The sequence below is a fragment of the Podarcis pityusensis genome, assembly GCF_964106645.2.
Source record: "Podarcis pityusensis genome assembly, chromosome: 13".
In the NCBI taxonomy this organism is placed as follows: Eukaryota; Metazoa; Chordata; class Lepidosauria; order Squamata; family Lacertidae; genus Podarcis; species Podarcis pityusensis.
Window position 1 is genome coordinate 52,282,492 of NC_138038.1, and position 14,182 is coordinate 52,296,673.

Here is a 14,182-nt window from a genome sequence, read left to right on the forward strand (position 1 = left end):
CAAAGCGGCTAACATTCTTCTTTTCCCTTCCTCCCCCACAACAAACACTCTGTGAGGTGAGTGGGGCTGAGAGACTTCAAAGAAGTGTGACTGGCCCAAGGTCACCCAGCAGCTGCATGTGGAGGAGCGGGGACGCAAACCTGGTTCCCCAGATTATGAGACTACCGCTCTTAACCACTACACCACGCTGGCTCTCTAGCAGTTTGAAAGCACGTCAAAGTGCAAGTAGATAAATAGGTACCGCTCCGGTGGGAAGGTAAACGGTGTTTCCGTGCGCTGCTCTGGTTCGCCAGAAGCGGCTTAGTCCTGCTGGCCACATGACCCGGAAGCTGGACACTGGCTCCCTCGGCCAGTAAAGCAAGATGAGCGCCGCAACCCCAGAGTCGTTGGCGGCTGGACTTAACTGTCAGGGGTCCCTTTACCTTTACCCCTTATGGCTTTGATCTATAGGCTACCACTAAAATGAGGCTTCATTTTAAACTGCATTTTAAACTGTATTCTAACTTATATTTTAATCCACTGGTTTTTTGTTTTTTGTTTTAATGTTTTTACTATATTTATATTCAGTGTTAGGTGCCCTGAGCCAGGACTTGGCCAGGGAGGGCGGGGTATAAATATATTATTATTAGGGCAGATTTGAGGGTAAACCATACACAGCACGGGTCTGCCCCTGTGGCTCGTTGGAAGTTGAAACTGCTTCACATGTACTATTACGTTGCCGTCTTTATGAGGATATACGTTTGACTTTTATTACACCTGTCTTGCAAAAGTCCAGGAAAGAATCGGAACACCATAGTTTAAAACTACTGCTAGAGGACAAGAATCCCAAGACTACATTAAATGTAGCCAAATTCTGTGCGTCTGCAATTAATCGCAGGAAGCAAGTGCTATCCCATAATGACCAAACCCCCAAATGTTAATTACAGGGGGCACGCTAATAATTAAAAATCCTTGTTACACTCATATTGACCTCTGTATTTCTGATTTTTTTTTATGATCTGTGATATTGTGTGTGTTGACGCTGGTCTGTGACCGTATTAATAAATTCATTCATATATTATTATTATTATTTATTATTATCCAAAAAGGTGAACTACGCAGCAAACAGGACCCAGTTTGGAGACAAAATCCACAACTTCGAGGGAATTAAGGAGAAACTGGCTCGCATGGCAGTTTTACAATACGTGACAGAGGTGAGCGCAAGGGCGAAAGTGAGCTAGCACATGAGGTTGGGGCAGCGACACGTGAACTGCTGTGGCGTGCCAAAAAAGCGCAGTGCTCAGCACCAAAGCCCCCCGACTGCAGCCCGTCCTGACCCGCCACCTTCCCCCAGCCTGGCAACGCGCCTTTAAATCTTTGCTTCTTAAGGACTAGGAACTTGAGAAGAACGTCAAGAGGATCCCTGTAGCGGGATCAGGCCAAAGCCCATCTAGCCCAGTTTCCTGTTCTCACAGTGGCCAACCGGGGGGGGGGGGGGGGCGGGGATGAGTGCAACTGAATTCCCCAAAGGGTTGTAAACTGAAAGGTGAAATTAACAGGACGCAGCCAGAAGCTGTTAGTTTCAGCGCATCCTGTTACGACGCAGACTTTTTCAAAACAGTGATGGAGCAGAGTGTGGGTAGGCAAACTAAGGCCCGGGGGCCGGATCCGGCCCAGTCGCCTTCTAAATCCGGCCTGCGGATGGTCTGGGAATCAGCGTGTTTTTACATGAGTAGAAATGTGCCCTTTTCTTTAAAATGCATCTCTGGGTTACAGTGGTACCTCGGGTTACATACGCTTCAGGTTACAGACTCCGCTAACCCAGAAATAGTGCTTCAGGTTAAGAACTTTGCTTCAGAACAGAAATCGGGCTCTGGCGGAGCAGCAGCAGCAGGAGGCCCCATTAGCTAAAGTGGTGCTTCAGGTTAAGAACAGTTTCAGGTTAAGAACGGACCTCCAGAACGAATTAAGTACTTAACCCAAGGTACCACTGTATTTGTGGGGCCTGCCTGGTGTTTTTACATGAGTAGAACGTGTGCTTTTATTTAAAACGCATCTCTGGGTTATTTGTGGGTTATTTGTTCATTTCCCCCTCCTCCAAAAAAAATATAGTCCGGCCCCCCACAAGGTCTGAGAGACAGTGGACCGGCCCCCTGCTGGAAAAGTTTGCTGACCCCTGAAGCAGAATCTCACTCCCTTGGCTCTTTTCCTCTTCCCTACAGTCCATGGCATACATGATCAGCGCGAATATGGACCAAGGGGCGACCGACTTCCAGATTGAGGCGGCCATCAGCAAAATCTTTGGCTCGGTGAGAAAGGGGCCTGGTGGGAAATGGGGAAGGTGGCCTTGCCCCCTTGTCTGTCGGTCACCTGTTTGGCTGCACCCCTGTTTTAACGGGCAAGGTCCCTCTGTTTTGACCATCTCCCTTGGCGGCGGCTGCTGCTGGTGGTGTTTCAGTGCGCCCATTTTACAGCCTGAGAAGACAGAGTCATTTCCCCCCCTTTCCCTTTTGTCTTGCCCAGGAGGCCGCTTGGACTGTTGCAGACGAGTGCATCCAGGTCATGGGCGGAATGGGCTTCATGAAGGTGAGTCAATTGGGAGAAATCTCTTCCACCACCACCTTCTCCAAAACCAGCAGTTGTCATCCACAGTGTTCGTAGTTCCAGGTTTTCATTCCCTTTTCCTTTCCAAAACGATTTCCCCCCCCTTTTTTTAATAAAGGCAAGTAAATACGTGAAAGATTGTCGTACCACCTCTATGCCCATTTGACCGCTTTGATCTATGGAACTGGCAGTATTCCAGGTGCCAAAATGATACCCATTCCTCATTCATTAAAAAAAATCAATTTTTTTAGCGTGGCAGCACCTACGCGCAGGAACTCTCTGCCTGTTGACATGTACTCTTTTCATCGCCTGCTAAAAACATTTTTCTTTGGACAAGCCTGCCCAGACACGTAGAACGTTGCTGTATGTTTTAATCTGATTTCACTTTATTGCTGATTTAATCTTCTGAGTGCTTTTAAGGAGTTGTTTTTACTGCTACTTTTCGTTTTATTCTCTTTGTGTACCGCTTTGAGGTTGTTGGTTTTTTTTAAAAACAATCGAGCACTGTATAAATTTATGAAATAAATAAAATAACAACAGACAGAAAAATACAAAGAGAAGAAATGAAAACACGGCTTTGTAATTTACTGAATTGATAAGAAATCAAGGAATGGGCAAAGGAGAGAGAGGTTGGGTTGTAATTTCAACTACAAATTATTTCATAAAGGAGACAAAAGATAATTCTAAGCGACGCTAAATCCAGATATTTGCATGAACTCACGGGACCTGACATTCCTGACCTGTATTTGTATCTGAAATAAAATTAAACCAAGTGGTGAGGAAACTAATCTCGAGTGCTCTGGGACACCTTGAATTTGTTTCTCTGTGTGTGTGTGTGTTTTCCCCAAGCAAAGCAATTTTCCAAGACTTGGAAAACCAGCAGTCCAGGTTGCCAGGACTGAAATCCTTCCAAAACTTGGCCTTTGTGGCTCAGCCCCAGATTTTCCTTTCTGAAATGAATGAAACCTGGCCTTGCGACTCTAAGCCAAAAGCAACCTCCTGCCCCCAAATAGGAGATGGACAAAGGCTGGGTATGATTACTAGGATTCAGAAGCATGGCTGCTTTTGAAAGTGGAGGCACAACGTATACAACCCTCTCCTCCATCCTCTAGGTTGGTGGCCATCTTGTGGCAGGGAGTTCCAGAGTTTATGCACTGCGTGAAGGAGCTCTCTTTCCTTCATCTCGTCCTGAATCTGTCCTGTTCATGCTCAGGCTCTTGATTTTAAACTTGCCTTGCCCAGGACTCTGGGCCATCCAGACCCTTGGATTGAAAGCCCCCCATGTTAAGGTCAGAACCGGTGGGGGAATCCTGGTTCTGTCCACCTTGACCCTCCTCTCCTTCTCTTCTCGCTCTGCTGCAGGATGCCGGAGTGGAACGTGTGCTGCGTGACTTGAGAGTTTTCCGGATCTTTGAGGGAACCAATGACATCCTGCGGCTGTTTGTCGCGCTCAATGGATTTCAGGTGGGTTGTTGGGAATGTGTGTCTGTGGTTCAGAATCTGGGGAAGAGGAGGAAGAGAGGAAAGAGCGCAGTGTTTTTTAAGGTGGGAGGCGGAGCTTCTGTGTTGCCCCCGTGGCTTTCAGCCATTGATGAGAACATTGGAAGAGCTCTGTCGGATCAGGCCTAAGGCCCATCTATTCCTTTAAAAAAAAATTAAAAAAATAAACTTTATTATACGTCAATTAAGATCACTTTGCACATTACAGTGGACACTCGGGTTGCGAACGTGATCCGTGCGGGATGCACGCTCGCAATCCGCAGCGGTGTGAGTTGCGATTCGGCACTTCTGCGCATGCGCAAAGTGTGATTTAGCGCTGCTGCGCATGGACGACCACTGAAACCCGGAAGTAACCTGTTCCGGTACTTCCAGGTTTCAGCGCGTCCGTAACCCGAAAAAACACAACCTGAAGTGTCTGTAACCCAAGGTATGACTGTACTAATAACATTTAACTTAGACAGTACATACAACACAACCAATACACACTACACAAATTACAACTTAAACACACCAAACACACCCTTGACACTAACTTCCGATTCTTTTCATTGTGCTATATTACATTTTGTTAAACTGTACGCATTTCATTGTCATTATTTTAGTTTCCATTTCTTCCAACTGATCTTATTATATACTTTCTTTTTTTTTTTCATGATTCATTCTGCGTCTGCCAGGAGGTTAGCATTATCACAGCAATTTCTAATGTATTCTTTAAAAATTATCCAATCTTTATTAACTTTTTGTATTGAGTTTCTTCTTAATAAGAAGAAGAATAATAAGGCCCACCTATTCCAGCGTTCATCTTAGCAGAGGAGCCAGCCTGATGCCTCAGGGAGACAGACCCACAGGAAGGGCGTGAGGGCAGCCACTCTCTCTCTCTCTGCTTGTTTGGTTGATTTTTTAATATGGAGAGAGAGAGAGAGAGAGAGAGAGATCACACTCTCCTTTATAAAATAAACAGCAGCTTACAGAAATTCATATCCAAAACAGTAAAAGCAGTGCTCCCAATGGCTAAAGTGGATTTCTTACAAAACAACCTTGCAGCTCCCTGTTGGCTAGTGTTTAAAGGTAAAGGGACCCCTGACCGTTAGGTTCAGTCGTGGCCGACTCTGGGGTGGCAGCACTCATCACGCTTTATTGGCCGAGGGAGCCGGCGTCCAGCTTCCGGGTCATGTGGCCAGCAGGACTAAGCCGCTTCTGGCGAACCAGAGCAGCGCACGGAAATTTACCTTCCCGCCGGAGCGGTACCTATTTATCTATTTACCTATTTATCTGATGTGCTTTCGAACTGCTAGGTTGGCAGGAGCAGGGACTGAGCAACGGGAGCTCACCCCGTCGCGGGGATTCGAACCGCCGACCTTCCGATCGGCAAGTCCTAGGCTCAGTGGTTTAACCTACAGCGCCACCCGCGTCCCTAGTGTTTAAGCTGTGAGTAATAGCTGTTCACAGACATCGCCTCCCTCCGTGAGTGTGGCTTAATCATCTTTAGAAGCCACATCCTGTGGCTGTAAGTTCCGTGGGTTAATTTTGCCTTTCAAATTAAAAACGGAACTTTTTTTGCTTGTTTTTGTATCTGCTTTTTGCAACCACGCGTTCAAATGCTGCCACAGTTCCTGGAACCAGAACTGCTTCCTGGAAATGAACACGGGCACACAAAAACCCCCACTGTCACTGCCTGTCAACTGTGCCTACCACACAAGGTTGCTGTGGGCATTCGGTGAGGGTGGGGGAAAGCATGTCAGTGCCGCCTTGAGTTCCTTGGAGAGAAGGTGGCATGTTGTTGTTGTTGAGTCGTTTAGTCATGTCCGACTCTTCGTGACCCCCTGGACCAGAGCACGCCAGGCACTCCTGTCTTCCACTGCCTCCCGCAGTTTGGTCAAACTCATGCTGGTCCCTTCAAGGACACTGTCCAACCATCTCGTCCTCTGTCGTCCCCTTCTCCTTGTGCCCTCCATCTTTCCCAACATCAGGGTCTTTTCCAGGGAGTCTTCTCTTCTCATGAGGTGGCCAAAGTCTTGGGGCCTCAGCTTCAGGATCTGTCCTTCCAGTGAGCACTCAGGGCTGATTTCCTTCGGAATGGAGAGGTTGGATCTTCTTGCAGTCCATGGGACTCTCAAGAGTCTCCTCCAAGGTGGCATATCAGTGCAATAAATATTAAAGAGTGTCCCCATCCGCGTTAGCATCTTAATTTGGGCCTGGTAACGTAAAGGCAGCCAGATCCTGCAGAATAAGCTTTGTTACGATCTCACATACGTATTCTGGGGGGCTTCGCTATTCTGGACCAAGTGGTGTTTCTGAGCCAACACCAAGGGATGCCCTATCTAGAGCGTGTCACAGTAGTCTAGACACATTTTTGCTACCTTTTTACGAGCCCTCAAAGCCTGAAATCCACCTGACTTTTTTTAAAAATAGTTTTTATTCAAAATCTCAGCATAACACTTTATCGAAAACATATCATCCTGATTTCCTGCCACCAATTTTTCCCTTCCCCCTCATGAGAAAAAAGAAAAAAGAAAAACCACCCTCCCTCCCCCCACTCAGACTTCCCTCAGCTCCTCTCTCTGGTTTTTCAGCACATGTTATTCTTTGCATATTATAAAATTGTAAAGGTCCTTAAATTATCTGTCTTTATATAATCCATAATAAATTTGTGTATGTTTATTCAAAACCTGCAAAGGAGTCTAATTCAGTTTGTTGTTTCTTTAAGTACTTTGCTAAAGGTTCCCATTCTTTGAAATCACAGTTGTCCTTATCACGCAGTTTGTATGTCAATTTCGCCAGTTCCGCATAGTCCATCAGTTTCTCTTGCCACTGTTCTTTTGTCGGGATTTCTTCCTTCTCCCATCCTTGTGCTATTAAGACTCTGGCCGCCGTTGTCGCATACATAAATACCGTATTTTTTGCTCTATAAGACTCACTTTTTCCCTCCTAAAAAGTAAGGGGAAATGTGTGTGCGTCTTATGGAGCGAATGCAGGCTGCGCAGCTATCCCAGACGCCAGAAGAGCAAGAGGGATTGCTGCTTTCACTGCGCAGCGATCCCTCTTGCTGTTCTGGCTTCTGAGAGTCAGAATATTTTTTTTCTTGTTTTCCTCCTCCAAAAACTAGGTGCGTCTTGTGGTCTTATAGGGCGAAAAATACGGCATGTTCTTCAATTTCCTTGGCAGGTCTTTTCCTACAATCCCTAACAGAAATGCTTCAGGCTTTTTTTACAAATGTTAGTTGGAACATTTTCTTCAATTCGGAATCCACCTGACTTTTCAATATAACCACTCCCTCGTGCTGACCTCTCCTCTCCTCTTTCTCTACCCCAGAACGCCGGGAACGAGCTCCGCGGGTTGCAGCGTGCCATCAAGAATCCTCTTGGAAACGCTGGGCTCATAGTCAGCGAGGTTGGGAAGCGAGTCCGCAGGTATGGATCCCCCAAGGGATGTGGGGTGCGGGTGGGCATACGACAGAATTAAAGCCATGCAATTGTTGCGCATATCCCCATCCCTGAGCGGGAATACGTTTCGGGGTTCCAGCAGTGCACCCTGGGGTGGTTTCCTTTGAATGAGGCCACTGGAGGCTAGTGATCTACCGTTTGGTCTACTCCAATGCACTCTACATGGGGCTGCCCTTGGAGATGGCTGCAGCTAGCTCAGAATGGGGCTGCTAAGGGGCAACATGATGGGACCATGGAGCGCCATTTTTTTAAAAGCACAGGGCTGGGTGCCAGTCAGCTGGCAAGCCCAGTTCAAGGTGGAAATGCTAGCTTCTAAAGCCGTAAATGGCTTGGGACCCAAGTACTTAAGTGAGTGCCTTTCCCCCAATATCGACCCCTTCTTGTTAATTTTTCTCACTTGATTTTTAAAATTCCTTTTTTGTAAGAGCTTTTTGAGGGCTTTTTGCTGTCAGGCGGTGTATACAGCGGTACCTCGGGTTACATACGCTTCAGGTTACAGACTCCACTAACCCAGAAATAGTGCTTCAGGTTAAGAACAGAAATCGTGCTCTGGCGGCGCGGCAGCAGCAGGAAGCCCCATTAGCTAAAGTGGTGCTTCAGGTTAAGAACAGTTTCAGGTTAAGTACGGACCTCCGGAACGAATTAAGTACTTAACCCGAGGTACCACTGTAAATTTTATTAAATAAACGACAACAATAGCTGCAGATTGTTTGTGGCATACAGTTTTAATTACACCTGTATCCAGGGGAGAATAGGCAGAGTAGCTGCAACTCTTAACTAAGGTGTCCAAGTTTGCTGCCTTCCCACCAGATTCTGGGGGACGTGACCAGCCCCCCCCATGCTGTTAGCTCCCCCCCCCCCCCCGTGACTGCAAAAGCTGTCAAGTCAGTTGTTCTCTTTCACACATGCAGACACCTCGAGTGACATCCCCTCCAGCCAGGGGACAGTGGGGAAGAAAGGCCTGCCCGCCCCCTTTTGTCAGACTGGCTATCACCTTTCTCCTGCTATCCAGTTTCCATGGCAATGCCTTGCCCCCAATTTATATAACAAATGGGATTTTTAGCAGACCTGACCCAGGGCTGTTTAAGTAAATGAAACGAAGTAATGTGACCTAATTTGACCATTTATCTCTCTCCCCTGCCACCCTGGAGGATGCGTATGAGGAGATGTGGCCATAAAATGGTTCCTTCCCCCCCCCATTTAGCTGTGATTCCTGCTTTTCAGGGGGTTAAACTAGATGACTCCATGATTCTTCAGGCCCTGGCTATGTGGACACTGGAAGTTACGTTGCCTCTGAATACGGACGCCCCACATTCAGCTTTCATCACCTTCTCCTCCTCTTCCTTGTCCAGTGAATCTGTTTTAATCCTTGCCTCTCTTTTTTCTTCATTTTCTCTCAAAGCAATCTGGACAGGTGGCAGCTGCCCCTTCCGCCTTGTGGCAGTGAGTTCCATAAGTTAGTCACGTGTTGCATGACCGAAACAAATAAACTCCAACCGCCCTTTTGTCGTCCTTATAAACGCCGGCTACCTTCTGCCGAACCAACCTTGAGTTTTCAGTAGATGGAGGAAAGAGAACCATTTCTCTCTCTCTGTCCGTCTTTCCACATCATTCATGATTTTTGTAAGCCTGTCTGGAGTCCTGGTTTGAGTCATTCTCTCATTGTGTGTCTCTGTTCCCCCTTCCTGATAGGCACTGTTCTGAAAGCATTTTATTTTAAGGGCTCTCCTTTTTTCTATACCTTCTCTTGCCCTAAGAATCATGCCCTCTTTGTCTTCCTCCTGCCCCTTCCAGGAAAGCCGGTTTAGGAACGGGGATAACCTTGAAGTCCGTAGTGCACCCAAGTCTGGACTCGAGCGGTGAGCGGGTAAGTGGTGGCGTTTGAAACCCAGCTGATCTTTTTGGATCCTCTGCACTTTGATCGATTGCATCGTTATCCCAACTTTTCCTCCTCCAGTTTGCTCAGGGTAGTTCTCCTCCTCCTCACTTTGAACCCCACAGCAACCCTGTGATGTAGGTTAGGCTGAGAGAGGCAGTGACTTGGGCCCCTAAGGTTAGCCTGTGAGGTTCGCGGCTGAGCAGGGATTCGAACCCTGATCTTACCCAGGTCCTAGCCCGGCACCCTACACCACACTAGCTCTCCACTTGCCTTTTGAAGAGCCAAGCAGGATTTATTTTGTATTTTTTTTATTGCACAGATTTACATTCCACCTTCCAAATGACATGGGGTTTTTTGGGTGGGGCGAGGGTTTACATTGATTTTTGAGGATGAATACTAGAGAGCAAGTTGCAAGCATGTTGAAACAGGTTCTGAAGCAACATTGGCAAAACCAGTGTAACAAAATGCAAATTTACCCCTCTCTCTCTCTTTTTGCCTTGCTTACGCAGCTAATTTTGATGAATACTGCACTTTATAAACTGCATAGAGATTTTCCCCCCAGCAGTATACACTAGCAGCCAGAATTGTGGAAGCCTTCTGGAAAAAGTTTGTTTCCAAGGTTTGATGGCTCATAACACCTGATTGGCTCTCTAAACACTCATGTTCATTGGCTACTTTCAAATGAAGATAATTTTATGGTATTATTTAAAAAAAAAAAAGTGGTGTTATGAGCCATCAAACCTCAGAAATACACTTTTTCCAAAAGGTTCCCGCAATTCTATCTTGCTAAATAAACAAAGCACTAAACTGGAGAGAGTTAGTCATATTCAGACATGTATTCTTATTTAAAAAACAAAACAAAACCTGTGGATTTTATCTATATTTTGACAAATGTGTTTGGAATTGTGAGGGGGGGCGTGTCTGATAGAGAGAGGGAAACTTTTAGTTGCCTCCTCTGCATGGCTTTTGGCTGCCATATTCTCAACCTCTTCCTTCTTTTTAGGCAGTACGGGCGATCGATCTTTTTGGTGCTGTTGTAGAAGAGAAGATTCTGAAACACGGCAAAAAGATTATTGGTGAGTGTGTGTTTTTTAATAGCCAAAATGGCACCATCCGTGCTCTTTCGGTTAGTTTTTTTCAAATTATTACTTCATTTGATAATGTATGTGAACCAGAGACAACAATGATGACAACAGGGCAAAGATGAAAAGGTGGAAAAGCAAAACTGTAAAATAGGCACGTACAATGAATGCAGTTGCACATGAGTTAAGATAACAAAGTCCAAGTGAAGACTATCAACATATATCAGTTCATCAAACAAGAGTTCCAGATTGCCTTGGAAATGGTGGTTCCGCTGTATATGTCATAAAGGGATGGCAAACCATATAAAAGGGGTCTGTAGGTTCTAGTCCTTGTCAAAATCTCAAAATTACGCATAATTTTCTTTATGATAGCTGTGAATGAGTAGCGCCAAGTTTCCAGTGTAAGATTTGGGGCAGTTTCCCATTGAGTTGCAATTACTATTCATGCTGCCAGGATCATATATAAGATCAGTTCTTTTTACAGTATATTTGCATTGGTCTCTTCAAAAATATTCAGTAATGTTTATTTTGGACAACATGCAGTATTGTTTCTTTAGTGATATTTATCATTTCGGTCAAAATTATATTCCAAAAATCTTGCACCAACTGAAGTTTCCACCACAAATGAAAAGTTTGCCAAGTCTATTGCAACCCCTCCAACAATTAGAGGATATAGAAGAAAACATTTTTGACATTTACAGAGGAGTGCAATACCACCTGTGTAGTAATTTTAAGGAGTTTCCCCTAAGAATACTGGAAACATTTCCCCCCCCCCCATCCCTGCAAAGAATTTGTGTTCCGATATCCAGTTCCCATACCTTTTTAAGGGGTTCTATAAATCTGTCATCAAAGCTAGTTTTAATCCCATTAAATTAAAGCGCAAAAGAGATGAACAACCCCAGATTCTTTAGCTACACTTGCAGGGGTGCAGTGGGGGCTAGAGCATAATGACAGCCCATCGGCTGGATCAGACCACAAGGCCCACTTTGGCCAGCATCCTGTTTTCACAGTGGTCACCCAGGTCCTGCCTGCGGACTTCCAACCAGATGCCTTTTGGATGTCTGCAAGCAGGATCTGAGCACAAGAGCTTCCCTCCTGAGGTTTCCAGAAACTGGTATTCAGTCGCATTTTTATCAAATATTGAGGGTAAGCAACTGGAGAGGAGCTGTTAGTTTCATGGACTCCTTGCAGGAGCAGCAGGAATGAGGTGGCTTCTTAAGAGAACCCAGCTGCCCACTATTGGGAACAGGATCCTGGGAACTTGGATCTCTTGGGGTTTTTTTTGCTGTGCTTATCTCCATTCATCCCTCTCTGGCTTCCTGGTATAACTGCTGGTATCTGTTTTCTCTCTCTCTGCTCTTCTCCCCCCTTCCCACAAATCCCAGATGAACAATTCGTGTTGAAACGCATCGCTGACAGTGCAATTGATTTGTATGGCATGGTTGTGGTGCTCTCCAGGTAAGGCCTATTTTCCAGGAACATAGCAAGTTGCCTTGTATACTGAGTCACACCCACTGATTCATTTCTATTGTCCACCTTGACTTGGAAACGGCAGCTTTCCCGAGTTTCTGGTGGGAAGTCTCTACCAGCCCTCACTGGCAATGCCATGAAGGATTGAACCTGGAATCTTTTGCATGCAGTCAGATATGCTCCCCCACTGAGCTATGACCCTTCCCCTCTTCTGGTTGCCCCGAGGATAAGTCCCCCACCCCAAATCCCATTGGCAGGCCATGTCCTAGAATCTTGGAATTGTAGAGTTGGAAGGGACCCAAGGGTCATCTAGTCCAACCCCCTGCAATGCAGGAATCTGAGCCTTCAAGAAAGCTTCTTTCTGCAAAACTCGGGGGTCAGTTTTCTCCCCTCCCCAAAACAAATTCTCATGCCTTTTCTGACTTTCCCTGGTAGGGCATCCCGGTCCCTGGAGCGCGGAGAACCCACAGCCCAGCATGAGAAGATGCTTTGCGACACCTGGTGCATTGAGGTAAGGAGCGCCCCTGTTTTTGCTTTGCATGAGAACAGCCGTTGTGTTTTTTAGACCCAGAAATCAGTGGTAAAATCCCTGTTTTATGTGATCTCTGCCCAGAAATCAGTGGTGCATGCTTCACTCTTGGGGCTGTGATTGTATTACTCATTTATTTAAAGCATTTTTTAAAAAATCCCACTCTTGGACAACCCTTTGAGTGGCTTATGAATGTAAACTATAAGGCAGTGCCTGTCTCGCTCCCTCCCTGTGAGAAGTGAGGTTACAGGGAACCAGGCAGAGGGCCTTCTCAGTAGTGGCACCTGCCCTGTGCAGCGCCCTCCCACCAGATGTCAAGGAAATAAACAACTTATCTGACTTTTAGAAGACATCTGAAGGCAGCCCTGTTTAGGGAAGTTGTTAATGTTTGATGTTTTATTGTGCTTTTAATTCTCTTGGGAGCCGCCCAGAGTGGCTGGGGAAACCCAGTCAGATGGGTGGGGTATAAATAATAAATTATTATTATTATTATTATTATTATTATTATTACAATTTAAAAGTCATAGCACAAAAGGAAAATGGGTCCGGAGGGAGGAAGAAAAACAAACAAACCCTGAGGCACAATAATTACTTTAAGCAAAGGTGTGTGTGGCGCATCAAAGAGAGTGGAGACTTGGTACTATGTGCTGAGACCTCCACCATTTTTATGCTCCATCTCTCTCTCTTCCCCCACTCAGGCCTACGACCGCATCACTCAGAACCTGACCTCCCTGCGCTCCGACAACACGCGCCACTTCTTCAGGAACCTCCGGGGCATCTCCAAGGCGTTGGTGGAAAACGAAGGGGTGGTTTCTCACAACCCTCTGGGCATCTGAGGCGCGCCAGCTGTTCCTGGAGCTGCCTCCTACACCCTCTTTGCCCCCGCCCTAAGAGATGTAACGATTAGAGCCTGCAGATTCAGAAAGGAGGGGTCAACCGTCCGTAGCTCATTCCCCCTCCCAAGAGAAATATACCTCTTTGCTTTATAAATGCCTTAATGGACTCCTGTGCGTTTTGGCAGGGTACGTGAAGACTAGAGTATGATCTCAGAATTGTAGAGTTGGAAGGTACCCAGAAGGTCATCCAGTCCAACCCCCTGCAATGCAGGAATCTCAGCTATTCTTGTGCTCAAGTAGTAGGTCGAATTTTGAAGGAGTGGGGAGAGGCTTTCATTTGAATTCTGTATTTGGCTTCCTTTGAGAGTGTGGCAAATCTTCCCCTCCACGCATGCGCACCGTGACCTTAGCGAAGACTCTTCTCCCGTCCCCAGTGCAATTATCATAAATTCTGAGGTCAGAATTCTCTGAATTGCAAAAGGGTACCAGACTCCTAAATCCAGCTGCTTGCCTATTTCATTGGCGTCCCAGAATTCACGAGCCACTTGAGTTGGAAAGTTTAGCTATAAATCAGCGGCAAGTATAAAGCCCTCTGCCTCTGATTGCTGTATTTTCTGCGGGAGAAAAAACCTATTAAATTGCATCGACAAATCTGAAGAGCTGCTGAAGTGGGATAGATTTTTCAGAGAAGCTGTCCAGTGTAATGCACGTGTTGACATCAGAGGAGCCCTGCGGCTGGATCAGGCCCACCTAATCCAGCGTCCTGTTCTCACAGCAGCCAACCAGATTCCCCTGTGGGAATCCCAGAAGCTGTATGCAGACATGCTTTTGCCACTTGCGATTCCCAACAACTGGTGTTC

At 46.2% G+C, this 14,182-nt stretch overlaps 1 protein-coding gene across 1 annotated transcript in view; it reads left to right on the top strand.

Moving 5' to 3' along the window:
* ACADVL (acyl-CoA dehydrogenase very long chain) overlaps positions 1 to 13,979 on the top strand; it is a 31,353-nt gene extending 17,374 nt beyond the window's left edge. Inside the window, exons 11-20 of the mRNA XM_080979755.1 lie at positions 1,089 to 1,193; positions 2,202 to 2,288; positions 2,503 to 2,565; positions 3,946 to 4,047; positions 7,396 to 7,493; positions 9,321 to 9,393; positions 10,409 to 10,481; positions 11,873 to 11,945; positions 12,393 to 12,468; positions 13,185 to 13,979. Coding sequence (XP_080835881.1) covers positions 1,089 to 1,193; positions 2,202 to 2,288; positions 2,503 to 2,565; positions 3,946 to 4,047; positions 7,396 to 7,493; positions 9,321 to 9,393; positions 10,409 to 10,481; positions 11,873 to 11,945; positions 12,393 to 12,468; positions 13,185 to 13,322 — 888 coding nt within the window. The 3' untranslated portion in view covers positions 13,323 to 13,979. The remainder of the gene's footprint in view (positions 1 to 1,088; positions 1,194 to 2,201; positions 2,289 to 2,502; positions 2,566 to 3,945; positions 4,048 to 7,395; positions 7,494 to 9,320; positions 9,394 to 10,408; positions 10,482 to 11,872; positions 11,946 to 12,392; positions 12,469 to 13,184) is intronic.
* Positions 13,980 to 14,182: the final 203 nt, after the last annotated feature.